At 60.4% G+C, this 26,013-nt stretch overlaps 3 protein-coding genes across 3 annotated transcripts in view; all 3 read left to right on the top strand.

Annotated features, from left to right (window-relative positions):
• The window catches only part of TSPEAR (thrombospondin type laminin G domain and EAR repeats), a 116,535-nt gene that overhangs the window by 89,648 nt on the left and 874 nt on the right, over nucleotides 1-26,013 (top strand). Inside the window, exons 3-11 of the mRNA XM_040986704.1 lie at nucleotides 10,788-11,020; nucleotides 13,450-13,540; nucleotides 14,954-15,101; nucleotides 15,585-15,716; nucleotides 16,352-16,578; nucleotides 17,432-17,618; nucleotides 18,404-18,633; nucleotides 23,160-23,347; nucleotides 25,016-25,117. Of these exons, the coding sequence (XP_040842638.1) occupies nucleotides 10,788-11,020; nucleotides 13,450-13,540; nucleotides 14,954-15,101; nucleotides 15,585-15,716; nucleotides 16,352-16,578; nucleotides 17,432-17,618; nucleotides 18,404-18,633; nucleotides 23,160-23,347; nucleotides 25,016-25,117 (1,538 nt within the window). The remainder of the gene's footprint in view (nucleotides 1-10,787; nucleotides 11,021-13,449; nucleotides 13,541-14,953; nucleotides 15,102-15,584; nucleotides 15,717-16,351; nucleotides 16,579-17,431; nucleotides 17,619-18,403; nucleotides 18,634-23,159; nucleotides 23,348-25,015; nucleotides 25,118-26,013) is intronic.
• Nucleotides 1,698-2,534, top strand: LOC121160709 (keratin-associated protein 10-12-like). The gene is made up of 2 exons (XM_040986735.1): nucleotides 1,698-2,220; nucleotides 2,320-2,534. The coding sequence occupies exons 1-2, from the start codon at nucleotides 1,698-1,700 to the stop codon at nucleotides 2,532-2,534; spliced, it is 738 nt and encodes a 245-aa protein (XP_040842669.1).
• On the top strand, nucleotides 7,853-8,692 carry LOC121160708 (keratin-associated protein 10-12-like). The gene is made up of 2 exons (XM_040986734.1): nucleotides 7,853-8,375; nucleotides 8,475-8,692. Exons 1-2 carry the CDS (start codon nucleotides 7,853-7,855, stop codon nucleotides 8,690-8,692), a joined length of 741 nt encoding a protein of 246 aa, XP_040842668.1.

The following is a 26,013-nucleotide window of genomic DNA, read 5'->3' as shown; positions in this document are numbered from 1 at the left end:
GCTGAATGGGATGTGGGACGGACGGGACTAGTCTGCTGTACATACTGGCAAGCACAGGACCCAGGACAGGGGCGGGCCTGGGGGGTTTTCGTGGGTCGGTCCGACTAGACTGTAGCTCCCACTGGTTTACGTGAAGGCCGAGTTTGTGGTGGGCAGGATCGGGCTGGGCTCCAACACCCATCGGGTTGCATAAAACATGGGGCTGGAGAATTAGTGACCCAGCAATTGCAACTACCAGTGTGTGCGTAGGCTGATTTGAGTGTCAGACTGTGCCAGATCCTGTGTTGGCAAACACACACAAGAATCAGTCTGGGATGGCCTCAGATGCGGTTTCTTGGGCGATTCCCTACCAGCTGAACCGCTGGACTCAGAACCCTAACCAAGGAGAGAATTGTAAGTACCATGGGCTGACCATGGAGTGCATGTGTCAGAGCTGGGCTTCCTCAGTGACTCAGAGCAGAGGACAGGGCAGTACATCAGAGCCTGCAGAGGACACCTGGTACCATGGCAGAGGATGGAGGGCAGAGCAAATATATCAACTACCCCAGCCAATCATTGGCACTGAAGATCTGGGCAGAGAGAGACAGAGGCGGACTATAGCAGCCGGTGGATTCGGGAGAGATTTCACTGTGATTGGAGTGGTGGGCTCACCAGCAATTCAGGACTGTTGAACTATCAAAACTTCCTAAGAAATTCATAGTGTTGTAAATTTCTATTTCTCTTCCTGTTGTTGATTTTCGGTTGTGGCTTTTCATTTAGGGGGATCCGTGGTGACTGTGTAATGGGGACTATCGTGTCCAGATATGAGGATGCAGGGCAGTGTGCATCTCTGCTTCCTGATCAAAGAGGGTCTCCAAATTAAACTATTAGCTGTGTCTTGACAGTAGGATGCTGGGCGCTGCCATGTCTGCCCACAATGATGAACATGTGACGGTTTATAAAGTGCTATGCTATAGTAATAATACAGCAGAATGCGGTGGAGTGGGGTGGGCGAAGGGCACAGGAAATCCCAGGGCCTGTGGAACTGTCCATAGAATGATAATAATAACTGAAAAACATTTTTTATAAGAAGTATATATTTATGAAGCACTTGAGCAGGCCCGTCGGATCATGCCCCGCACTGGGGTAAAGGGATGCTTGGCAGGCTGGCTGTGGCTTCGCCCTTTATCTCTGCCTGACCAAGGACACAGGAAAGAAATAAGAAAATGTGGAAACAATGGTTTCACTCACTTTCCTCTATTCCTTCATCCTTTGCAACCAAAAATGATAGAAACCAAAGTTTATACAATTGAAAAAAACTTGAAAAAGCAAACCTGGGGGGCCAGAAGGGAAGAGTTTGGTGTCAAAGACCTTCAACTCCAGCCAGATAGGCACAGGTGTGCCAGGGGCCTGAGTCCTTGAGCCACTGTCTGCTGCTTGCCCAGGCCACAGCAGGGCCCCGCACGGACAGCAGAACAGCCAGGGACATGGTCAGCACGTGGGCCAGGCTGAGCAATCGCCTGCAAAGAAGCAGAAACAGCCAGGCTCCCAGACGCCACCCCAGCACAACAAGGAAAGGGAAGACTCCAGAGCTTCCTGCTGGGTTAACACCACAGAGGGGTATAAAGGCCCCACAGCCCTGAGCACGTCAGCCACTCAGCCACCCATCTGTACTCACACGCCCAGGCACCCACTCACCAGCTCACCACTCACCCACCATGTCCGTCTGCTCCAGCAACCTCAGCTACGGCAGCAACATCTGCATGCCCGCTTCCCACGACTCCTGGCAGGTGGACGACTGCCCAGAGAGCTGCTGCGAGCCGCCCTGCTGTGCCCCCAGCTGCTGCGCCCCGTCCTCCTGTGTGACCCTCTGCTGCAAGCCCGTGTGCTGCAAGCCTGTCTGCTGTGTGCCAGTCTGCTCCTCCTGCTGCTGCCAGCAGTCTAGCTGCCAGCCCTCATGCTGTGGCTCCTCCCCATGCCAGGAGTCCAGCTGTGTGACCCTCTGCTGCAAGCCCGTGTGCTGCAAGCCTGTCTGCTGTGTGCCAGTGTGCCAGTCTGAGGGCTCCTCCTGCTGCCAGCAGTCTAGCTGCCAGCCCTCATGCTGTGGCTCCTCCCCATGCCAGGAGTCCTCCAGTGTGACCCTCTGCTGCAAGCCCGTGTGCTGCAAGCCTGTCTGCTGTGTGCCAGTCTGCTCAGCGCCCTCCTGCTGCCAGCAGTCTAGCTGCCAGCCCTCATGCTGTGGCTCCACCCCATGCCAGGAGTCCAGCTATCTCTGCTGCAGGCCAGTGAGCTGCGTGCCCCTCTGCCCAGCACCCTCGTGCTGCCAGCCCAGCTGCTGCCCCTCATCCTGCTGCAGACCCTCCTCCAGCGTGTCCCTGCTCTGCCGCCCTGTGTGCAGACCCGCCTGCTGCATGCCCACCTCCTCCTGCTGTGTCCCTGCCTCCTGCTGCCAGCCCAGCTGCTGCCGCCCGGCCTCCAGTGTGTCCCTGCTCTGCCGGCCTGCCTGCCCCCGCCCGGCCTGCTGTGGCCTGTCCTCGGGCCAGTCCTGCTGCTGAGCAGCGTCCCTGGGGCCCTGTCCTCCCACTCACCCCTCAGCCTGTGCTGCTGCAGGACAGGTCCCTGCCTGTCCACTGTGCTCATGTCACCTTCCTCCCGGTCTGCTGTCCTGCCCAGTGTCTGTGCCCTGGGTCATGTGTCCCCACTTCAGCTGTGGACACACTATGTGGCCCCTCAATAAACTGTCCTGACCCCTGACTCCTTTCCTCTGTCGTTCTTTGAGCTGGCACGGTTGGAGCAGACACCTTGTCCTCCATTGTGTTCAGAGGGGACCTGACTCAGCCTGGAGATCATGGGGGTCCTGGGTGGACCCTGGTGGCCTCCCCACGTCAGAAATCCTGAGACTGCCCCCACAGTCAGGTGCTGGTCTGGGAGTGCTGCCGGCCCTGACTGTCCCCGTCCACTGACATCTGGGCCGAGCCATCCTGCAGCTGCCTGAAGATGGGTCACCCAGAGCCCAGTGCTGGTGGGGCAGGAATCACGCTGGTGCCGAGTGAGGCGGCCCATGATGGGTGCCTGGCCCTGTGGCAGTCAGTGCAGAGCCACCTGCTCTGTGCTGATGGGCCAGTGTGCCGGAGCCCAGCTCCTCCCGAGCTCAGAGGCCGAGAAGCGTGTGTGGAGTTGGCAAACAAAGCGACATGGACACTGTCACCTGGCGCCCTCTCCCACACCTCAAGAAGCTGTCCGTTTTATTCACTCAGACGCATCACAAACCTCTGTGCACACGTTTCATTTCACTGTCTTTAACTTCACAACTAAGCCCGCATGCACAGATGTTCGATTAATTAATTTTTCACTTCACATTCCACCAGGTGCTCTTAAAGACACTTCTGGAAGTTACTATAGTCAGTTTCTTCAAAGTAAGCCATTATTCATCCATCGGCATTGGCCACTGAGGGACAAGCCAGGACTCCAAGGCCAGGGCACATGTGGGCACCTGCTCATTAATAACACATTCCGACTACAGTTCTGTGTCCACAACGTGCCCATCACTTCATGGGAGAAATATGTTACAAGGGAACAAACATGAACATCCAAGACAAAAGGTTCAAATAGTATATCCCCCTATAACCACAGCGTAAACAAACCAACAATAATCAAAAGCATATCTCTTTAATATCGATAAAAGCATCCCTTAATTCCACTAACCAAACATTAGATCAGATACTTTTCCTGTGCTGCAAACAATTGCCAGGACACGCTGGCCTTTACGATTACAATAACTGCATGTATCGCCATAGCAGTTTCAGCTCTCCCTCCCATCACTTGCATTAATGTTTAGGATATTCTCAAGCCCTTGGCCAGAAGGTGTGCTACATGTCTGGGCCAGATTCGGAGGCAATGGGTAGGCGTCCAATAAGGTGTCCAGAAATGGCACGGGCTTAGTTGTGCTCCTGTGTTTAAATTGCTAAAGGTCCACTCAGCAAGACATGATCGGTGACATTAACTCCCAAGCTCACATGGGTTGCAAAAACCGTGTCACAGGGGCAAAGAACGATGCCTCAACAGATTACAGAACTCTTAGCGGGGTGCTTGAGTGTCCAAGCAGACGGGGTGACACCGCACTGGGGGAGACATCCGTCAGGCCCTCCACACAGCTGGGAGCGCCTCGCAGCCTTGCCAACAGAAGACCTGGTATCTGCATGCTCTCGTACAGCCGCTCCTACTGCATTTACCCCAATCAGGGGTTGGGAGGTGTGCCGGGCACGACGCATGGCAGGGCAGCAGTGAGATTTGGGGGAACCTGGGGTCCTGAGGTGGCACCTGCCCGCAAGGAGCCCTATGCCCGCCCTTCCAGTCCTAGCTGGGTTCATATCGGAATCTTTCTAATGTTACCACCTCGGGGCTGGTTGGCCAGAAAGCATGGGCACTGCAGGTGTGGACAGAAGGAAAGTAGCATATGTGATGTCAGCACAAGTCCCCCCCGGTCCGGGTCAGTGATGTGTCTGGTGGCGTGTCGCTGGATTCCGTGGCTAGTATTGGTGGAGGACTTTTGCTTCTATGTTCATCAGGGAGACTGAGCTGTTGCTCTCTCACGGTAGTGTCTCTGCAGCGTCGGTATAGAAGGAACCTGGCTGGGCGCCCCCCTCTACTGTTTTGAACAGATGTGGAAGTTTCTGGAGACGGTCGGTAGGATTCACAGTGAAGCCACGCAGCCTGGGTTCCTCTGTGCTCGGAGGATTTTCATCTCTGTCAACCTCTGTCCTAGGCATGGTCTATCCAGGCTTCAAGGTCTTCGAGTCTCAGCTTCGGTACATTGTCCGGAAATCCACCCGTGTCTTCGAGTCTTTCCAACACGCTGGCGCATAGCTGTTTGTGGTGGTGCTAATTATTCTTTGAGTATCTGTGCTTACACTTGCTTCTCCATCTCTGCTTTGACCGATCTGAGCTTGCTCCCTTTGCCCTGCTGTTTGCCTGGCGAGCCTATTTTTTGTTAAAAGAACAGCCTCTTTGGTTCATGGATCTTATGTTACCATGCTTTGTTCCAATGGTGCGTACTTCTTTCCTAATTGTGATGATCTCTCTCCTGGTTCTCCTGTTGGCTTCAGTCTCTGTTGTGGCTCTCGTTCCTTTGGCGTGTTGTTTACTTGTTTACCTGGTGCCATAGGCAGTAATTACAGGGAACTTCCCACGGAGCATGGCTTTTGCCCTGTCGCATATGTTTGCAATGGTCTGTTGACACCTTAACGGATTTCCAGGAACTGTTGTTTACTTTTTGATCTCATCCAGGACCCACTGTCCATTCAGAAGCAAAGTGTTCAGTGCAAATGTGTTTGCATGTTTTCTGGCACGTCTAGTCTTGCTGGATAACAGATCATGTTTTCAACACCAGATTCTTCCCTTGTAGTTTGCCCATTGGTTTTTTACGTGGTTGATTAGGGAGCAAAGGGTCAAGGACTAGAGGAAAGTGGGGGAGACCATTGTTTTCACTTGCTTTTTTCCTTTCTGTATTTGGGGGAGGGCAAGATAAAGGGAGAAGCAGCACCCAGCCTGCCAACCATTTCAGGGTCCCCCATGAGTGACATGTTCTGAGGGTCCTGCTCAAGTGCATTTGATAGTTCCAAAATTCTGTATTTCTTCCGATATTGCCACTGGAATTGCAAAGAAATCGCTCCAGACGGACTGACACAGTCCATCTTACAGGCTCCATTTACCAGGTTACTCACTGCCAACTCTTGGCTGGGTAGTTGCTCGATTTTTCTGTCTTCTGTTGTGGTACCAGGTGTCCTCTCAGGCCCCAGGGTAGTGCCACATCCTCCGTTTGCTTCAGGTGATGCTGCCCATTGCCCCACTCCCTACTTCAGGGTGGGTTCTGCAGCCTGGACCTGCCTTGCTTTTCCCGGCCTTACTACCTGTGAGTGTTGCTGAGATCCACGGTCATGCCTAGCTCAGCCCATCACCATCCCAACTCTCAAGCTAACCAACATAGACTTGCACACACATATCCCTCACAGAATCCAACCCAGTACCTGGTTCTCTTGAGTGCTGCTTGGTGGGTATCATGGCCCAGTCTAACGTGTCCCATCCCCTGAGCCCTGATCTGACACTCACTGTCAGGTGCTTGGATCCAGACCTGCCGGACAGGCCCCTAGCCACAGCTTCCACGTGAGCCGGCGTGTGGTGTTCAGCCATGTTGCAGCTAACAAGCCCAACCCAGGACTCCCATGTGGGCTGGTGCAGCCATCTGACCCATAAAGATCTTCACGTCTCTCCCCCGCAACCACCAGGTCTCGTGCCCTCGCTTGCCTGCTGTTGGTGTCCCTCAGGACTCATTCCTCCCCTGCTTGTTCCATGGTCTTATCCGTGGATGTCCCTAGGCAGTAATTCCATACCCCAACGACCCCGGGCAACCCAGAGCTCAACGCCGGGCAGCCATCGTGTCAACTGCCACCCAGGCCACCACAAGCCAAGGACCTGCCCTGGCATAGCAGTAATGCAAGGGCATCTGGTACTCTCAGCAGGAAGCCTGGGCTGGCATGGGTGCCCCTGCCACATCACATAGCTGTGGCTGTGGGATACAGACCACTGCAGTGCTGTTCAGTTACCTGGATTCCACTCATTATCTTATTTTTTCAAAAGATTTATTTAATTTTTGGAAAGTCAGATGGACACAGAAAAGGAGAGACAGAGAGGAAGATCTTCAACCCACAGATTCACGCACACGTGGCTACGACAGCTGGTAATGAGAAGATCCAAAGCCAGGAGCCTAGAACCTCCTCTGCGTATCCCACGTAAATACAGGGTCCAATATTTTGGGCCGTCCTTGACTGCTTTCCGGGCCACAAGCAGGGAGCTGCATGGGAAGTGGGGATGACAGGATTAGAACCGGTGCCCATATGACATGCCAGCTAGGCTACCACGCCTGGCCCATCCCCAAATTTTATACCCCGAGGAATGGGAGGAACAGGAGCCCCTCTTGCCCCACACCGAGCCAGCATGCGGTGCTGTGGGGTCTGCATGCTGCCCATCCCCACAGGTGTTGTCTCGTGTGCCGGGTGCATGTCCGGGTCGCTAAGGGACTGGCGGGTGAGGCCGCATTCAACACGTGCGTCTGTCGGCGGTAGATCCCTGGTGAGCTCTGGGCTCAGCCCTTTGCTCTTCTTTTGAAACAAGGACGATACAGCAAGGATCACACACCGCAATCAGATAGTGTCGCCCCAGAAACGTGAGGCCAGCCCTTCTCTTTGTGACAAACTCTCACGATGTCATCCCCAACACGCCCCTCGCTGGGCCTCATGCTGAGGAGCCTGGAGCCCTGCAGTGCGGGGAACTGCCTCAAGGTTCCCAGGGAGTCTCCACGTAGAGCACAGCCCCTTCCATGGAGCTCAGTGTTGTTCCGACACTTCCTCTGTGAGCCTTTAGCGATTCCTTCCTTCACTCGTTGCAAACAGGTGGCCTCTCCTGCCCGCTGCCTGTCTGCACAAGTACCCATCCATGCAGCTGGGTGTGAGCCAGGCCCGTGCCAAGACCTTCAACTCCAGCCAGATAGGCACAGGTGTGCCAGGGGCCTGAGTCCTTGAGCCACTGTCTGCTGCTTGCCCAGGCCACAGCAGGGCCCTGCACAGACAGCAGAACAGCCAGGGCCATGGTCAGCACATGGGCCAGGCTGAGCAATCACCTGCAAAGAAGCAGAAACAGCCAGGCTCCCAGACGCCACCCCAGCACAACAAGGAAAGGGAAGACTCCAGAGCTTCCTGCTGGGTTAACACCACAGAGCGGTATAAAGGCCCCACAGCCCTGAGCACGTCAGCCACTCAGCCACCCATCTGTACTCACACGCCCAGGCACCCACTCACCAGCTCACCACTCACCCACCATGTCCGTCTGCTCCAGCAACCTCAGCTACGGCAGCAACATCTGCATGCCCGCTTCCCACGACTCCTGGCAGGTGGACGACTGCCCAGAGAGCTGCTGCGAGCCGCCCTGCTGTGCCCCCAGCTGCTGCGCCCCGTCCTCCTGTGTGACCCTCTGCTGCAAGCCCGTGTGCTACAAGCCTGTCTGCTGTGTGCCAGTCTGCTCCTCCTGCTGCTGCCAGCAGTCTAGCTGCCAGCCCTCATGCTGTGGCTCCTCCCCATGCCAGGAGTCCAGCTGTGTGACCCTCTGCTGCAAGCCCGTGTGCTGCAAGCCTGTCTGCTGTGTGCCAGTGTGCCAGTCTGAGGGCTCCTCCTGCTGCCAGCAGTCTAGCTGCCAGCCCTCATGCTGTGGCTCCTCCTCATGCCAGGAGTCCAGCTGTGTGACCCTCTGCTGCAAGCCCGTGTGCTGCAAGCCTGTCTGCTGTGTGCCAGTCTGCTCAGCGCCCTCCTGCTGCCAGCAGTCTAGCTGCCAGCCCTCATGCTGTGGCTCCTCCCCATGCCAGGAGTCCAGCTACCTCTGCTGCAGGCCAGTGAGCTGTGTGCCCCTCTGCTCAGCACCCTCGTGCTGCCAGCCCAGCTGCTGCCCCTCATCCTGCTGCAGACCCTCCTCCAGCGTGTCCCTGCTCTGCCGCCCTGTGTGCAGACCCGCCTGCTGTGTGCCCGCCTCCTCCTGCTGTGCCCCTGCCTCCTGCTGCCAGCCCAGCTGCTGCCGCCCGGCCTCCTCCAGCGTGTCCCTGCTCTGCCGGCCTGCCTGCCCCCGCCCGGCCTGCTGTGGCCTGTCCTCGGGCCAGTCCTGCTGCTGAGCAGCGTCCCTGGGGCCCTGTCCTCCCACTCACCCCTCAGCCTGTGCTGCTGCAGGACAGGTCCCTGCCTGTCCACTGTGCTCATGTCACCTTCCTCCAGGTCTGCTGTCCTGCCCAGTGTCTGTGCCCTGGGTCATGTGTCCCCACTGCAGCTGTGGACACCCCACGCGACTCCTCAATAAACTGTCCTGACCCCTGACTCCTTTCCTCTGTCGTTCTTTGAGCTGGCACGGTTGAAGCAGACACCTTGTTCTCCATTGTGTTCAGAGGGGACCTGACTCAGCCTGGAGATCATGGGGGTCCTGGGTGGACCCTGGTGGCCACCCCACGTCAGAAATCCTGAGACTGCCCCCACAGTCAGGTGCTGGTCTGGGTGACCCTTGCTGACCTGGACGCGTCTCCTGTGTGTCCAGTGCTGGAGTGGCGACCTTCGCTCCCTGTACTTGAACCCGAGTGTTTTCTGGGCCCTGGGCACGTGTCCATCGCTCCTCTGGACGTGCCCTCAGTGGTGCCTTGTCCCTGGCGCTTGCAGTTACCTACACTCAGGTCCCAGCCTTGCTTTTGTTCACCTGTCCCTTGGGTCTCAATCTTTTATTTTTAAGCATTGAATTTATTTGTTCTTTAGAAAGTCAGATATATAGAGAGATGGTGAGACAGAGATGAACTCTCCGTCTGATGACACTCCCCAAGTGGGAACAACAGCCAATGATGAGCCAGGAGCCTCTTCCACAGGATCCCAAGGCTTTTGGCCATCCTGGACCGCTTTCCCAGGCGTCAAGCAGGGTGCCAGATGGGAGGCGGGGCCCCTGGATCGCCAGAATTGGAACCTATGGCCATAGAGAATCCCGGCTTGTGTGAGGCAATGACTTTAGCCACTTCGCTAGGCTATTGTGCCAGTCCCTTAGGTTTCATTCTTAACGCACTGGGCCAACACAGCTCCCCAGGCACAGCCTAGGACTGGGCCAGGGTTGTGAGATCCCAGCTGTAGCCAGCTGTGCCCCTGCTTGCTGTCAAATGATGCACCGCAGCCCGGGATGAACCTGCCTGCAGCCACCACACCCAGGCGCAGCACTCAGGAACCAACCCCTCCTGGAACTCGTCCTCCCTGCAGTTGGCACACATGGTGGACCAGGAGGGTCCCAGGGGCACGAGCTGCACAGAACAAACATGTCTTTCAGGGAGGGCAGGCGTGGACAGGTGCAGCTGCTGGCCCCACAGCCATCCCGCAGTTACTGCGAAGTGTGGCTCTCCCCTGGGGTGGCATCCACATGAGCCGATGCCTGCCCACGGAGCTCCAGCCCTGCCCCTCCTATCCTGCCAATGGGCATGAGCGCCCTCCTGTGCCCAGACCTTCTTCCCAGCATGTCAACCCCGCCCTCTCCCCGGCTCCACCCCCTAAGCCTTGCCGCCCTTTAGTGGTCCCACCCTCTCCCCTGGCCTGCCCCATCCCAGCCCCTCAGCCCAGGGCCTCCCCCACCTCATCCCCGCTCTGGCTCCGCCCCTGAAGTCACTGGCCCCGCCCCATCATCATCTTGGCTCCGCCCTTCTGGGCTCTGACCCCGCCCTGTACCTCCCCTAGCACTGCCTTCAGTGCCGCCTTGGTTCTGCCCTCAGCCCTATACTTCCCTTGGCCCCGCCCTCATTCCTGCCCTGGCTCCTCCCCTGCATTTGATGGCTCCGCTCTATTTCCATGCAGCCCTGTGGGAGGAGGAGGGGGATTCCTGGCCCCGCCTTCATCCCGCCTTGGCCCCGCCCCTCCAGCCCTGACCCCGCTCTCAGCCTGCCCTGCCACCTCTCCTATCCCACCCTGGCCCCGCCTCTAGAGCCCTGACCCCGCCTTCATCCTGCCCTGACTCCGCCCCTCCTGCCCGGGCCCCGCCCTCAGCCCACCCTGACTCCACCTCTCCAGCCCATGCCCCGCCCTCAGCCCACCCTGACTCCGCCCTTAACCTGCCCTGCCACCTCCCCTATCCTGCCCCGGCCCCGCCCCTCCAGCCCTGGCCCCGCCCTCAGCCTGCCCTGGCTCCACCCTCAGCCCGCCATGGCCCCGCCCCTCCAGCCCGGGCCCCGCCCTCAGCCCCGCCCCTCTCCGCAGAGGAACCAGTACCTGCTCACCGTGCTGTCCCAGGACAGGGATGTCCTGCTGCTCAGCCTGCGCTACTCGGCTTCCCAGCTGCACTTCCTGTTCCTCAGCGAGGACGGCGCCTGGCAGACCCGCGTGTCCTTCCGCAGCCCCGCGCTCGCCGACGGCCAGTGGCACACGCTGGCCCTGGCCGTGTCCGAAGGCTCCTTCTCGCTCACCACCGACTGTGGCCTCCCGGTGGACATGTAGGTACCTGGAGGGCCGCGGCGGGCCCAGGGCGGTAGGAGACCATGGCCGAGCACACCCCGTCCCCGTGGGCCCTGCACACCCCATCCCCGTGGGCCCTGCACACCCCGTTCCCGTGGGCCCTGCACACCCCGTCCCCGTGGGCCCTGCACACCCCGTTCCCATGGGCCCTGCACACCCCGTCCCCGTGGGCCCTGCGCCTTAGCGAAGCCCACGCTGTTTGAGGAGCAGGGAGGGACGCTTGAGCCAGCCTGCAGCCCGTGTGGGCCCCGGCCAGCTCCCTGCTGACAGCCTGGGCGGGCCGCCGGGGACAGCCCTGGCCATCAGGAGTGACTCTCACTCAGGCTCTCTCTCCCTCCGTGTCACTCTGGGTTCGGAAAGTTGGGGTGCCCTGCAGAAAGGCTGGGGCCACCCCGAGGCACTGGACTGGGTCCCAGAGGGGTCAGGTGAGGCCAGACCCGGGCAGGGAGTGGACTCTCACATAGGCCGAGGCAACAGTTGAAAACTCCCATCCGGGGTCCGGTGGGGGGCCGAGTCCCTGGTTCTCTGCCTTCCCCAGGCCTGCGGCCCACAAAAGTGGGGAAGAGGCGAGGGCTGCCACTGGCTGGGTCAAATGCCAGCCTCGGTGGGAGCTGCCCCTGCAGCTCCACCAAGTCTCCCACGCGGGGGACGGAGACCCTGCGCCTTGCACAGCGCCTGCCGCGCCTGGTGCATACAGCAAGCGCCAGCGCTGTGGCAGGGTGAGGCCATCCCTGCTGGTACCTCCACCCAGGGCCACTGCCTGCCCCAAGGGGCTCATCACACGGGACTGTTCTTGTCCAAATGTTACTTGTAAAGCTGCAATCTTCTGCGTGGTGGCCACGAAACTTGTTTCATGACAAACAAACAAAAAACACCTCTCACCTGTATAGACTTCCTGTTTGAACCTGTATACCACACGCCCTGGCCAACACACCCCAACTTCACCAGGGCCTGAAAGACTTTATGGCATTTATTGCAAAGGTACATTGAAGAAAAATACCTTATGTCCACTGCGGGGTAAAAGGTGGACGTGGGCCGTGTGTGGGTGGATGTGGGCTGTGTGTGAGGGTGGACGTGGGCCGTGTGTGTGGGTGGACGTGGGCTGTGTGTGGGTGGACGTGGGCTGTGTGTGAGGGTGGACGTGGGCTGTGTGTGGGTGGACGCGGGCTGTGTGTGGGTGGACGTGGGCCGTGTGTGTGGGTGGACGTGGGCTGTGTGTGGGTGGACGTGGGCTGTGTGTGAGGGTGGACGTTGGCCGTGTGTGGGTGGACGTGGGCCGTGTGTGAGGGTGGACGTGGGCTGTGTGTGAGGGTGGACGTGGGCTGTGTGTGGGTGGACGTGGGCTGTGTGTGTGGGTGGACGTGGGCTGTGTGTGTGGGTAGATGTGGGCTGTGTGTGGGTGGACGTGGGCCGTGTGTGGGTGGACGTGGGCTGTGTGTGAGGGTGGACGTGGGCTGTGTGTGTGAACGTGGGCTGTGTGTGAGGGTGGACGTGGGCTGTGTGTGTGGGTGGACGTGGGCTGTGTGTGTGGTTGGACGTGGGCTGTGTGTGAGGGTGGACGTGGGCTGTGTGTGAGGGTGGACGTGGGCTGTGTGTGGGTGGACGTGGGCTGTGTGTGAGGGTGGACGTGGGCTGTGTGTGAGGGTGGACGTGGGCTGTGTGTGAGGGTGGACGTGGGCTGTGTGTGGGTGGACGTGGGCTGTGTGTGAGGGTGGACGTGGGCCGTGTGTGTGGGTGGACGTGGGCTGTGTGTGAGGGTGGACACGGGCCGTGTGTGAGGGTGGACATGGGCCGTGTGTGAGGGTGGACTTGGGCTGTGTGTGAGGGTGGACGTGGGCTGTGTGTGAGGGTGGACGTGGGCTGTGTGTGAGGGTGGACGTGGGCTGTGTGTGAGGATGGACATGGGCTGTGTGTGTGGGTGGACGTGGGCTGTGTGTGAGGGTGGACGTGGGCTGTGTGTGAGGGTGGACGTGGGCCGTGTGTGTGGGTGGACGTGGGCTGTGTGTGAGGGTGGACGTGGGCTGTGTGTGAGGGTGGACGTGGGCTGTGTGTGAGGGTGGACGTGGGCTGTGTGTGAGGGTGGACGTGGGCCGTGTGTGAGGGTGGACGTGGGCCGTGTGTGTGGGTGGACGTGGGCCGTGTGTATGGGTGGACGTGGGCTGTGTGTGGGTGGACGTGGGCTGTGTGAGGGTGGACATGGCTGTGTGTGAGGGTGGACGCGGGCTGCGTGTGAGAAAGTGAACATGAATCGTAAGTGGATCAACGTCCAATGTGAGCTTTTTGGGTGGCAACCCAGGGACACTCCTGCTCCCCACAGGGACTCTCATATGAACTGACCTGTTCCTTCTCTGAGGGAACGTGCTGGCACCATGTCCTCTGGCCCTGAGACCCCACCCTGTGCTTGCAGCGTAGCCGACGTGCCCTTCCCTGCCACCCTGTCGGTGCGAGGAGCCCGGTTCTTCGTTGGCAGCAGGAGACGAGCCAAGGGGCTGTTCACAGTGAGTCCAGGCCGCCCTCCCCATACCAGGCCAGGGCTGTCCCTCCCCCACCGGGCCTCGGGCTGTCCCCCACCGGGCTCTAGGGCTGTTCTGGTTGTCCTGATGCTCCAGGTGACCCCAGGTGCCATGTGCTGCACCCACCACTTTCCTCCTCTCAACCAACCACTTAGAGAGGAAAGCACCCATCCCATGTACTCTCATCCCGTGCCCAGGCTCTGTCCCCCTAAGAACAGCTTTGCGCTGTTTCTTCCCTGGAGTGTGGTAAGGAGTTGTCAGTCAAGAATGGGGCTAGAACCAGGCCTGACGCATAGCAGATATTCTGATATGCACCAGTGCCATTCTTAGGAGTGGACAGAGGGACACACAAATGGCCAGACAGCCAGGTAGATGGATGCTGCATTAGTGGATGAGTAGGCAGCCAGATGGATTTGTGAAGGGGTGGGTAGACTGATGGGCAGACGATTGGTAGATGGAAGGTTGAGGCACAGGTGGTGGCCTAATGCCTGGATAGCTAGGGAAATGCATGGATAAATGGACAGGTGGGTGGGTGGATGGATGGATGAGTGAGTGGGTGGATGGATGGACTAATGGGTTGGTGGATGATGTGTAGATGGATAAATGAAAGAACTGATGGATGAATGGGCTCATGGACAACTGCACAGATGGACAGATGGACTGTTGAGTGGTCAGGTGGATGGATGGGTATATGGATGGGTAGGTGGATAGATACAGATGCATGGATGGATATAGATGGTTAGGTGGATGGACATGTGAGTAAAGGGACAGAGGGGTAGACGATGGTGAGTGGATGCCTGCACTGATGAGCAGCTGGATGAATTAATGGATGGGTGGGTGGGTGAGTGAGTGGATGGGTGGATGGATGGGTGGGTGGACGAGTGGGTGGATGGGTAGGTGGGTGAGTGGATGGGTGGATGGATGAATGGATGGATCGATGGGTCGGTGGATGCATTGATGAGTGGGTGGGTGGATGGGTGGTTGAATGGATCAATCGATCAATGGGTGGGTAGATGGATGGATGAGGGATAGGTGGGTGGATGGATGGATGGACGGATGGGTAGATAGATGAACTAATGAATGGCTGGATAGATTAATGGATGGATGGATGGGTGGGTGGGTGGGTGGGTGGGTGGATGGATCGATGATGGATGGACAGATGGGGTGGATGGGCAATGGAGGCCCAGTCCCCTGAGTCAGTCCACATGGAAGTCTCTCCTGTGGCTAATCGCTAAGAGCATGTGCAGTTTGCTGACTGTGCTCCCAGTGGCCTCCCCAACAACCAGCATGCAGAATCTTGTCTCTGGTTCTACAGAAGATTCTAGGCAGACCAAGCTCAGGGGTCCTGTCCCTCTGCAGCAGGTACGAGGGCTAAACGGGCTGTCTGTCTCTCTGCAGGGCCTGGTGAGGCAGCTTGTCCTACTGCCAGGCTCGGATGCCACACCACAGCTGTGTCCCAGCAGGAACGCCCAGCTGGCCGTGCTGTCCATCCCACAGGTGCTACAGGACCCTGCAGAAGAAAACGAGGTGCTAAAATACCCCTATGGTGAGTAGCCGGGGCCTTGCGCTCCCCACCCATCCAGCACACTCCCTCACACTCCCTCACACTCTGTGCACTAGTGCCTCTCACCGCCACAGCCACGGGCAGCAGCTTCCGAAGTGACCAAGAGCACCCCTGGGCACAGACGGCACCACAGAGCAGCCAGGGCTGCGCGCCCTCCCCACCATGCCTCCTGGGCAGCTCTCCTGCTCTGCCTCCACAGGGCCCCCCAGCAGCTCTCCTCTGCGGCCTGCCTCCACACTGTAGCCTAGGGCATCCCTTCCTGGCCTCCCCCAACACTGAGGCCTGGGGTGCCCCTCTCCAGACACCCCCGCACTGTGACCTGGGGCATTCCTTCCCAGTCTCCCCTCACCCACATTGTGGCCTGGGGTGCCCCCCAGTTTCTCTCCATCCCCAATTCCTCAAGCCCTCAGGCGAGGATGAGGGAAGCTGGACCTGCTGGACACTGTCCTCCTGCTGTCCCCTCAGAAACAGACGTGAAGGTGACGCTGGGATCCCAGCCACACTGTACCAAGGCGGAAGGCGGCCAGTTCTGGTTTGACGTCAGCCGGAAGGGGCTGTACCTGTGTGTCGGCAGCAGGTGGATCTCAGTGCTGGCAGGTGAGGGGCCGGTGTCCACAGGGCAGGCTGGCACACAGTGACGTGGGCAGGGAGCATGATCAGTCACTCGGGATGACCTGGCCTGGGGGCAGGTGGACACCTGGAGCCCGGCCCACCAGGGTGGCATCTTCGATCCCCAGGCCCGTGTCATGCAGGAAAGGGGCAGTGTAGCCCTGGGCAAGGCAGGTCCAGGTTGGGAGCTGGAAATCCCGGCTCCTCTCCCTGGTGCCAGAGACACACATTCAGGCAGCCCCGGCACTGTCCCCTACACCTCGTCCACAAGGCCACAGGTGACCAGCCACTCCAGGGACGGTGCTCACAACAACCGCTTCCCCTGTCACTCAGAACATGGGAGGGACAGAGGCAGGGTACAGGGTCTGCCCCCAGGGGGAGGCTGCTGGCTGGGGACATCGCCATAGGGAGGGCACAGCCCGTAGAAGCCACAGGTGGCATTTTGGTAATGGATGCTGCAGTGCCCACAGGCTGTACCCATGAGGGCAGGCGAGGCTCCAGGGTGCTGGCCTGGGCAAGACAGAAACCCAGCTGACTGTGCAGCCAGCCATGCCTGGCAGGCCATACCAGCTGGTCACGTCCAGCCGGCCACGCTGAGCCAGCCACTGTCTTTGCACCCCAAGCCAAGGAGAGGCTGGACTACGTGGAGGAACATCAGCGCCTGCCCACGCACTCGGAGACGCTTGGCCTCGAAGTGTTCCGCATCCCCGAGGTGGGGCTCTTCGCGGCCGCCGCCAACCGGCAGGCCACGTCAGCCATCTACAAGTGGACGGATGGACGGTTCGAGACCTTCCAGAGCATCCGGACACACCAGGCTCAGTCCTGGAGTCATTTCAGCATCGGGAAGCAGGCAAGTGGGCCGCGTGCAGCCAGGGGCTCTGCCGGCTGAGTGGGCCTCGAGCACGCCTGGCCAGCAGCCCCTTCCACAGGACCTGGCCGAGCAGAGCAGGGCTGCAGTGGAGAGAAGCCAGGGACCCGTGACCTCGGATGGTCACCCACCCAGCACAGTTAGACCCACCGGACGGTGGGCAGCACCAAAGCTGGCCCCGAGCCCCTGCCCACACCCAGCCGGAGTGGGCCCTGGCTGGCGGGGGCCCGGGAGGGGTTGACCCTGTTCTAGGAGATGATCTCGTTACATCAGAAGGAATAGGCAAACTCAGAAGAGAGGGTGTGTGTCCCATCTGTCACCTTCTAAGTGGGCACCTCCACCGAGGGCCTGACGAGGCCACAGGCACCCGGCCTGGTCCTGTCCAGCAGCCAGGGCCCGGGCTCAGAATCTGATGACCCCACAGTAGCAGTTGTTCAGGCTGATGGTTCTGTACCTGTGACCAATGCTGTCGCCACCCAAAGGACAAACAGGTTCCCTGCCTGCATAGCTGCCCATGGTGTACCACACACGAGCCAAGCCTCCCGGAGCAGTCAGCCCCAGCCCTGGCACCATGTGCCATCTGACACCAAGCTGACCCAGGGACACACGCCGTGCGGGAGGCTGAGGCAGCTCACAGTGGTGCTGGGACCCTCGGCAGGACGCGTCTGCACCCAGGCTTGGCTGGGACATGGCTGTTTCCTTCCAACAGATGTGGGAGTGACGGGCTGGGGGCGTGAGGGCCTGAGTGAGGGTCCCCAGCAGGTCCACCATGGCCACCAGAGCAGACAGGCTGTGGGGCTGGCGGGCAAGGCTCACTTGGGGCTTCCTGCTGCAGATCTTCCTGGCCGTGGCCAACTTCGCACCCAATGACCGGGGCCAGGAGTTCTCGGTCATCTACCGGTGGAGCCCCCGGAGACGCAAGTTCACGCCGTACCAGCGCATAAGCACCCACAGTGCCCGTGACTGGGAGGCCTTCCAGGTGGACGGCGAGCACTTCCTGGCCGTGGCTAACCACCGGGAAGGTGAGGCAGCTTGGCCTGGCACCTGGCAGGGTCCCCAAGGTTCCCACCAGCAGGAAGCAGGCATGTGGCTCTGAGCTCCAGGCAGTGCAGGCTGCCCTCCTGGCTGGAGGGACATGAACGAACTGACAAGTAACTAACAAGTTAGCTAATGAGTTAACAATCTAACAAACTGATGAGCTAACCCATAAGCTACCTCACCGCCCCCTCCCTCCCTGGGAGTCTGGCTAGCTCACCTGAGCAGCCAAGTTCATGGCACTGGCGCTGGGAGGGCAGCAAGAGCAACCTTGGAGGGTGCTGGTCTGGAAGGGGTCCTGGGCAGCCTCCCGTGTGCCCAGGAGGGGGCAGCATGGGCCCGAGGGGCAGGGAGCCAGCTCCTCACAGGGGCCCACTCTCCCAGCCCTGCTGTGACTTCCCTGTGGGTAAAATGGGAGCGGGGATGCACAGCCACCGCTGGAGCCACAGCAGGACTGCGGCCACCACCCACCACACAAGTCTGTTGGGTGCAGAGGAGGGGCCCAGGACACCCCAGGTGGTGGGCACTCCGGAGGCCGGCCTGGGGGAGGCTGACCCAGCAGGCTCCTGGCACAGGATGCCTGGGCTGGGAGTTTGGCCTTGGAGGACACAGCATGGGCCTTGCACATCTGAGCAGGGAAGGGTCCTCGGCAGCCACCGAGCCTCTATGTCTTGGCAGAGCAGGGTGCAGAGGGGGTGTGGAGGGCCGGTGGACCAGGAGGGCAGGGGAGGGTGGGCGGTGCAGCCAGGCTCCGACATTGCCCGGGTTGTAGGCGACAACCACAACATTGACAGTGTCATCTACAAGTGGAACCCCCGGACGCGCCTCTTTGAGGCCCACCAGAGCATCGCCACGTCGGGCGCCTACGACTGGGAGTTCTTCACCGTGGGGCCCTACTCCTTCCTGGCCGTGGCCAACACCTTCAACGGCACCTCCACCAAGGTGCACTCTCACCTGTACATCTGGCTCGTCGGCTCCTTCCAGCTCTTCCAGTCCTTTCTGGTGAGTAACCCCCAGCCCGTCCCAGGCCAGGGCACCTCCGCTACCCCAGGTACAGCCCGCGCAGCCCCGCTCCGGGCCCCAGCCCTGGGCCAAGTGACCCCGGCGGGCCTTCACTATACTGCCACTGTCACACGCATCTGAGGCAGGTGAGAGGCAGCACGGGTGTCCCGCGTGGACCCTGGGCAGACCAGAGAGGCCTCTGAGTGGGACAGCACAAGCACATGGGTGGCGCTGAGCTGCCCTGCAGGCTTGTCAAGAGAACAGAAGGACAGTGGTCCCTGAGTGGGCCTTCAGGGTGGACAGGGCCCGTGGACAAGGACAGGCCTGCTGGCCCTGCACTACCAGGCAGCCTCTGGGGGATGGTGCCAGCTGCACCTGATCCCAGGGCAGGTCCTGGACCCCACGGCCGAGCTCAGCAGGGAGCACAGCAGTGGGCACAAATGAGCCACCTGCACTGAGGGGCAGGTCCAGCCTGAAGGGGGACAAGCCCAGAGTGCAGGGTTCCTTCCTGCCCTGGGGGAGCAGCCGTTACCATCAGCAACTGCTTCATGCCCTCATTCCTCAGGTCCACAAAGCCTACCCAGGTGCCATTCATTGGCACCTCAGTCCCATCAGTGGGCGATGCCCCCATCCGTTCACCAGCAGCTTGGTCCCATCAGTGGGTGATGCCCGCATCCATTCACCAGCAGCTTGGTCCCATCCTGTCAGCGGGCAATGCCTATACAGTTCACTGCTTGCCCTGTGACCTGCAGTGTCAGTGAGCAGAGGTGGGGGAGGTGACAGTGAGCCCCAGGGGTCTCAGCTGGGGGCAGCATGGCCTGCTCACTGCTCCCCTGTGGTCTCCAGGAAGTATCAGGCGGGGGAGGTGGAAGGAACACACCCCTTGGCCCTGCCCTGGGAGTCTGTCCTCCCAACCCCCACCCAGGGATTCTAGAACCTTCCCCCAGGTGGCAGGGACTGGCAGTCTATTCATCTTGGAGCAGGCGTGCACCACTTGTGGCTTCCCAGTGCTTCTGGGGACAGTAGAATAACCCCCACATCAAACAGCCCTGCCAAGCCCTGACTGGTACCAGAGCCAGGCAGCCAGGCACCTGCTGGGCTGGGCGGGCCCTTCCTCCTTCCCTAGTGGTCTGCCCTGTTCCCTGTACCTGTCCAGCCCCTGAGGGCTTCAGAGCACCCAGCACTGCCTGTGAGTGGGACCCAGCCCTGTATACCTCACCAGGCCTTCCCAAGTGTGTGCCTGGCCTCGCTCCGGACTCTGTGTCCAGCTCCACCTGGATGTCCCACCCAGCTCTCTGCTGCTGCACCTGGGACCTCTCCCCAAGCCCCACATGGACCCCTTGCTCTGGGCTCCTGGGGGCAGTCCTTGTAACTAGCCATGTGTCCAGGGGATCCCCCTGCTGCACTACCTCTCTGCAAGATGCTGTAGAAGCAGGGAGCCGCTCACCCCACTTCACCTGGGCCTCAGCAGAGCAGCCACTGCCAGGCTTCTGCCTGGGATGAGTCTGGGGTTCTCTGGTTCTGACCACCAAGGACTATGGCACGTGACGGGGACACAGCCAGCTCAGAGCTGGAAAGAAACCCTGCCAGCTGAGGAGACTCATGCAGGTGTGTGCACACGTGTGCTTGTGTGTGCAGGTGTGGACATGTTTGTACGTGTGAAGGAGCAGGCATCGAGTCGTGGGCACTGCCTGTGCACACATCCACACACACGCACCTTGTGCTTTTGCCACCATCTCCGAGGTCTGGGGCGCAGGGACCTGCAGGCCCAGGGGCTGCCATCCCAGCAGGCAGAAGCCATTGTGGCCATGACCTTGCCAGGCCCCAGCCAGCTCCGGGCCCAGCGGCCAGCTTCTCCAACAGTCTCAGACTTTGGGGCTACATAGGGACCAAGGCTCTCAGCTCTCAGCTCTGGCCGAGTGACTGGGCCTCAGGTGGGCAGCAGTGCCCTCTGCTGGGTGCACATGGCTGCATCTGGTCAGCACAGGGGTGCTGTGAAAGGAGGGACGTTATAGGACACCTGGGCCACAGCAGCCGGTCAGCTGTACTGCCTCAGACAGGTCATGCCTGACTCACGGCGGGTGGCATCCTCTGCTTGCGGCCACGCGTGGCCCTTGGAGCCGCCTCCCACAGGCCTGGGTGGTGGAAGTGAAGCCAGGAGAGGGACAGCCAATCCCAAGGCGATCTCACCTGAGCCGGCACAGGGTGACCAGTCCCTGTAGGATGCAGTGTCCTAGGAGAGCAGTCAGGATTAGCCGAGAGAGAGCTGCGGCCACCAGCTGGCTCCAGATGCTCAGTTCTGTACCTCAGCCGCATGATGGAATCCAGGCCGGGCCGGGCCACGCAGGCAGGGAGTCCGCAGGACTCGCGAGGGACGCTCTTGGGACGTGGAGGCAGGTCACACCCCCGGTTCTGGCAGCACGCCCTTGACGCTGACTCAGTGAGGGACACGAAAGGCCCTCTGCTGCCCCGGGAGGCGGCCATGCACAGCCCTGGGGTCGCATCACGCTCGCCCTCCCCCGGTCACCGGGACAGTCTGTGTGAGCCCAGGCTCTCTAATGGGGGATGGGGCAGGGGCCTGGGCACTGTGGGAAGACATGAGGCAGTCGCTCTGCCGCGTGGGTCAGCCCGGAAAGCTGAGGGCCTGGGGCCATCTCTGTTTTACACTCAGGTGTGCTTCGCAGCCGGAAAGGGTGGGCGTTCCCTGAGTCGTTCAGTCACCCCTCAGGTGAACCCGACCCCGTGTTGGATTGCTCTGAGCTGCCCCCGCGGAGGCCGCAGTGACGCCTCACGTAGTGGGTGACAAAGATGGACTTCCAGGCTGCCGCCTCGGCCCGGCCCTGGCTGTCGCACGCCTTTGAGAGTGAACGGCACCTGGGAGGTCTCCTCCCTCCTTGTCCCCTCCGACATTCTCAAGCAAGTGACGCTGTTCCTTGACCTTCTAGAAAGGCAACCAGCAGAACGCCTCGTGTGTCCCCAAGGCCGCTTGCCGTAACCTTGGCTCTTGACCAGTCCACTCTTGTTGGGACCAGACCATTCCCTCCGCCCCCCAGCTCGGCAGCCATCGGCCCATCTCCTCTTCCGAGTCTTCCACAAAATGTCCCCTCGTGCGCAGTCTCCGTGGAAAGCTCAGCCCCGTCAGCAGGGGCGCCCGTTCCGGCCCCCGAAGGGCACAGTTGGCTGAATTCAGCTTGTACCCTTCTGACTACAAGCTGAGCCAGCCAATATGTCTGCCATTCCTGTCAGATGCTAGCCATCTTCAACCAGGAAGGGTAGGACAAACTTGAAGTTCAGGAGCAAGAGTGGGTGTGGGCGCTGTCCTCAGGGACTTTGTGGTCCTGCCCTCTTCCGCCACAGCCTCGCCGGGAACGCCATCTCTCTGCTCTTGGTAAATCGCAGCAGAGTCTGTGTTGCTGACAAGGGGCCGTTCTCAAACCGAAGCCTCTTCCTCCTTCACACCTTGCTCGGGACCCTGCTTAGATGTGTCCCGACCGACCTGCCGTGAGCCACACGGCGCTGTGCGGGTGGAAGGGGGAGCAGCCCGCAACTGAAAACAGACTCAGAGACCAGACCAGATTGTAGCAGCCAACGGAGGGCGCTCTCCCAGCAGGCTGGAGGCCGAATGACCCCAGCTTGACTCAGAGAAAGTCGTGTAAGCACGACCTGGAGATGGCTGCCCCCTGGGGTCCACCCACCACGCTCAACCCTGCCCCCTGGGGTCCACCCACCCACCACGCTCAACCCTGCCCCCTGGGGTCCACCCACTACGCTCAACCCTGTCCCCTGGCTGCCTAGCCCCCTGACTCACTCCTGCCCTGAGCGCCCACAAGTCTCACCCCTGCTTTCACTTCCTGCCTGCTGATTCCAGTGTCTGTACTTCACCCATTGATTTCTGTTCAGCACTCTGGGTGGGGACTCTGAGATCTTGGTTAGGACTGGGTGGGAACTGGGTGAGGACTTGGTGGGAACTAGGTGGGGACTGGCTGGGGACTCTGTGAGGACTTGGTTAGGACTGGGTGAGGACTGTATGGGGAGTGGGTGAGAGGGAGTCAGGCCGACATCCTCCTTCGACGTCCCTCGGGTTCTGCCTGGCCAGGGCTGCTTCCCGGGCCTCGAGACTCGCATGTTCTCAGAGTATTTCATTCAAGCCAGGGAGGGCGATTTCAGCACAAAGCGTCCAGCGCCAGAGGGCCGGACGGGGCCAAGAGTGAGCACTGGCCTGGGGGCTGCCCCAGCACAGAAGCCAGGCCTGAGCACAGGGTCACAGCACAGCGTCACCCGAGGCAGGTGGCACTCCCGGGGAGAAAGCGGGCCTCTTGACCTTGTTTGGCGGGAAGATCAGGACGCGCTCACTGGCAGAGGTCGAGTGGACCTCGTGGGACGGAGGCACAGGCCCGAGGACGTTACACTGAGGGCCTCTGAGGAGCAGCACGACCCGGCTCTGGTGTCCCTGCGGAGCACGGCATGGAGGTGGCGGGTCTGTCTCGGGGCCCTCACTGCCTCCTGTACCCTTTTCACTCGTTTAGACATTCGGTGCTGCAGACTGGGAGGTCTTCCACATTGGGGAGCGTCTGTTCCTTGCTGTCGCCAACAGTCAAAGCTATGATGTGGAGATGCAGGTGCAGAACGACTCCTACGTCATCAACTCGGTCATCTACGAGCTGAATGTCACCGCACAGACCTTTGTCAAGTTCCAGGACATCCCCACCTGCAGGTACCAGGGCTGCGGGGGCAGGGCACATCTGAGGTGACCTGCTGGGGCTCAAGCTCGCCACCCTGCCATGGAAAGCCGGGACCATTTCTGGGCCCTGACACCCCATAACCCAGCCAGACACGGGAGCTTGGCACTTGCCACACACGTGACTTCCATCCTGGGAAGTGAGGCCAGGGCACGCATGGGCCCCAGCCGGTCCATGTCACATGCGGAGGCCTGGGGCTTCCTGACTATTCCAGAACCACCCCTGTAGCCACCATGGAAGGTAGCACTAAGTAGCCCGTGTCGCAGGACCACACCCTTGCCCGCAGCACCAGCACTGAGGACTGGCACATGGAGGCAGTGAAAGACCGGTGAGGACGGAGCATGTCTGAACCACGTGGTGCCAGTTCTCAGGAGACCCTGGAGGCCGAGGCTGCTGCCGGGTCCTGGGTTCTGACACCAGGCAGCGGGTGACCTAGGGATGGGTCTCTAAGATGAGGGGCTGGTAAGAGCAGGGAAGCCACACGGTACAACCATAGCATCTTGAAGCTGAGCAGTGCAGAAAGTGCACGGAGAAGCACAGGCCACCCACACCAACACCCCCGAGAAGGGGAGACCTGGGACCTTGGACACCTACCAGTGGGCCATGCTGTCACTTCAAAAAAATGAAAGAGTAGAGCCGGCACTGTGCTCGGTGGATAAAGCCACTCCCTGTGACACAGGCGCCCTGTGATGTGGGCGCCAGTTCAAGGCCCAGCTGCTCCACCTCCAGTCCAGCTCCCTGCTAATAGTCTGGGAGAGCAGCAGAGGACGTCCCAGTGCTTGGGCCCCTGCACCCACATGGGAGACCCAGATGGAGCTCCTGGCTCCTGGTTGCAGCCTGGCCCAGCGCTGGCTGTTGCGGCCATCTGGGGAGTAAAGTAGCAGAGACTAGATTTCTCCCTCTGTAATTTAGAAATAAATCCTAAAAGAGAGAAAGAGAAAGAAATAGTAAAGGTGGTGCCCCGCATGGAGGCACCAGTGCCCCAAGAGACAGCTGGCCGCGGGCTCTGCGGGCTTGGCGGGACAGCTGGCCATGGGCTCTGCGGGCTTGGCGGGACAGCTGCCCGCGGGCTCTGCGGGCTTGGCGGGACAGCTGCCCGTGGGCTCTGCGGGCTTGGCGGGACAGCTGGCCATGGGCTCTGCGGGCTTGGCGGACAGCTGCCCGCGGGCTCTGCGGGCTTGGCGGGACAGCTGCCCGTGGGCTCTGCGGGCTTGGCGGGACAGCTAGCCATGGGCTCTGCGGGCTTGGCGGACAGCTGCCCGCGGGCTCTGCGGGCTTGGCGGACAGCTGGCCGTGGGCTCTGCGGGCTTGGCGGGACAGCTGGCCGCGGGCTCTGCGGGCTTGGCGGACAGCTGCCCGTGGGCTCTGCGGGCTTGGCGGGACAGCTGCCCGTGGGCTCTGCGGAATTGGCGGCCACCACGGTCAGGCCAGAAGGTGCTGTTCTGTCAACGCACATCGCTGAGTGTGGACTTCTGCCAAAAGTTGAGCTTTAGGGTAAAACATACTTGGGCATTGCAGAAGCACTGAGAATGTCTGAGCTCGGAAGCCGCTGCGGGACGACCCGCACCACCAGGTGCACGTGTGGCACCTCGAGCCTTCGTGCCGGTGCCAGCCCTGCCCCTGAGCCCACCCTGTCCCCACAGCGCCCTGGACTGGGAGTTCTTCTCAGTGGGAGAAGATTATTTCCTGGTGGTCGCCAACTCCTTTGATGGGAGCACCTTCCTGGTGGACAGTGTCGTGTACAGGTGAGGAGCTGCTGGAGCCCACAGGCCCCTCAGCCCCGGCTCTCCCTGGGGACCCCCTCAGCCCTGCTCTCCCTGGGGACCCCCTCAGCCCAGCTCTCCCTGGGGACCCCCTCAGCCCCGGCTCTCCCTGGGGACCCCCTCAGCCCCCGGCTCTCCCTGGGGACCCCCTCAGCCCAGCCCTCGGCTCTCCCTGGGGACCCCCTCAGCCCCGGCTCTCCCTGGGGATCCCCTCAGCCCAGCTCTCCCTGGGGACCCCCTCAGCCCCCGGCTCTCCCTGGGGACCCCTCCCTTCCTGGTGCCCATGGCTTTGGATCACATGGTGTGGCCGCACCTCCAAAACATTGAAATCTCTGCCTAGGAAGGACCTGCAGATAGTTCATGGAAATATATATTAAAAAAATTTTTTTTAACTTCTTGCAGGAATTTCAGAAAATCTTGTATCAGAATACACTTAGGTTTTAATTCCACTTTCCATGAGCTTTTGCAAGCCCCTCTTGGCATTCAAGCAGTCTAAGCATGATGCGTGGAGTCTAAGCTTTGGTTGCCAGCTCCTCTCCACAGAGTCAAGTTCTGTGTCTAGCGCCGAGCCCAATTAGCTCATTAATCCCACCGTTTCCCCTCAGAAGGGTCCTGGGGAGCGGACGCCACTCGCCTCGTGTGCTTGTTGCCCGTTGCGTTTCCTGACGCAGCTGCCAGCCCCCGGACAGCCTGGACGAGCTGAGGAGTGGCCAGGTGGTCTACTGAGAGCTCTGGGCACTGCCCTTGCCCCCGCGGGCAGCCTGTGTCCCCGAGTGCGCCTCCCTCGGTGCCTGTTGGCGCACGACACAGCTCCTGCCTGCTGGTGTTGCCGTAATGACTTTTAATGAGAGATTTCCTGTGTGCTTGGGGCTGGTGCC

This window comes from Ochotona curzoniae, unplaced genomic scaffold (assembly GCF_017591425.1).
Source record: "Ochotona curzoniae isolate NIBS_2020 unplaced genomic scaffold, NIBS_Ocur_1.0 contig_4516, whole genome shotgun sequence".
Taxonomy (NCBI): Eukaryota; Metazoa; Chordata; class Mammalia; order Lagomorpha; family Ochotonidae; genus Ochotona; species Ochotona curzoniae.
This window is presented reverse-complemented; position numbering and strand designations above follow the sequence as displayed.

Coding starts and splice junctions, on each gene's coding strand:
- LOC121160709 (XM_040986735.1), top strand. CDS start 1,698: ATGTCCGTCTGCTCCAGCAACCTCAGCTACGGCAGCAACATCTGCATG. Junction 2,221..2,319: donor CTGCCAGCCCTCATGCTGTG/GCTCCACCCCAT, acceptor CCAGCTGCTGCC/CCTCATCCTGCTGCAGACCC.
- LOC121160708 (XM_040986734.1), top strand. CDS start 7,853: ATGTCCGTCTGCTCCAGCAACCTCAGCTACGGCAGCAACATCTGCATG. Junction 8,376..8,474: donor CTGCCAGCCCTCATGCTGTG/GCTCCTCCCCAT, acceptor CCAGCTGCTGCC/CCTCATCCTGCTGCAGACCC.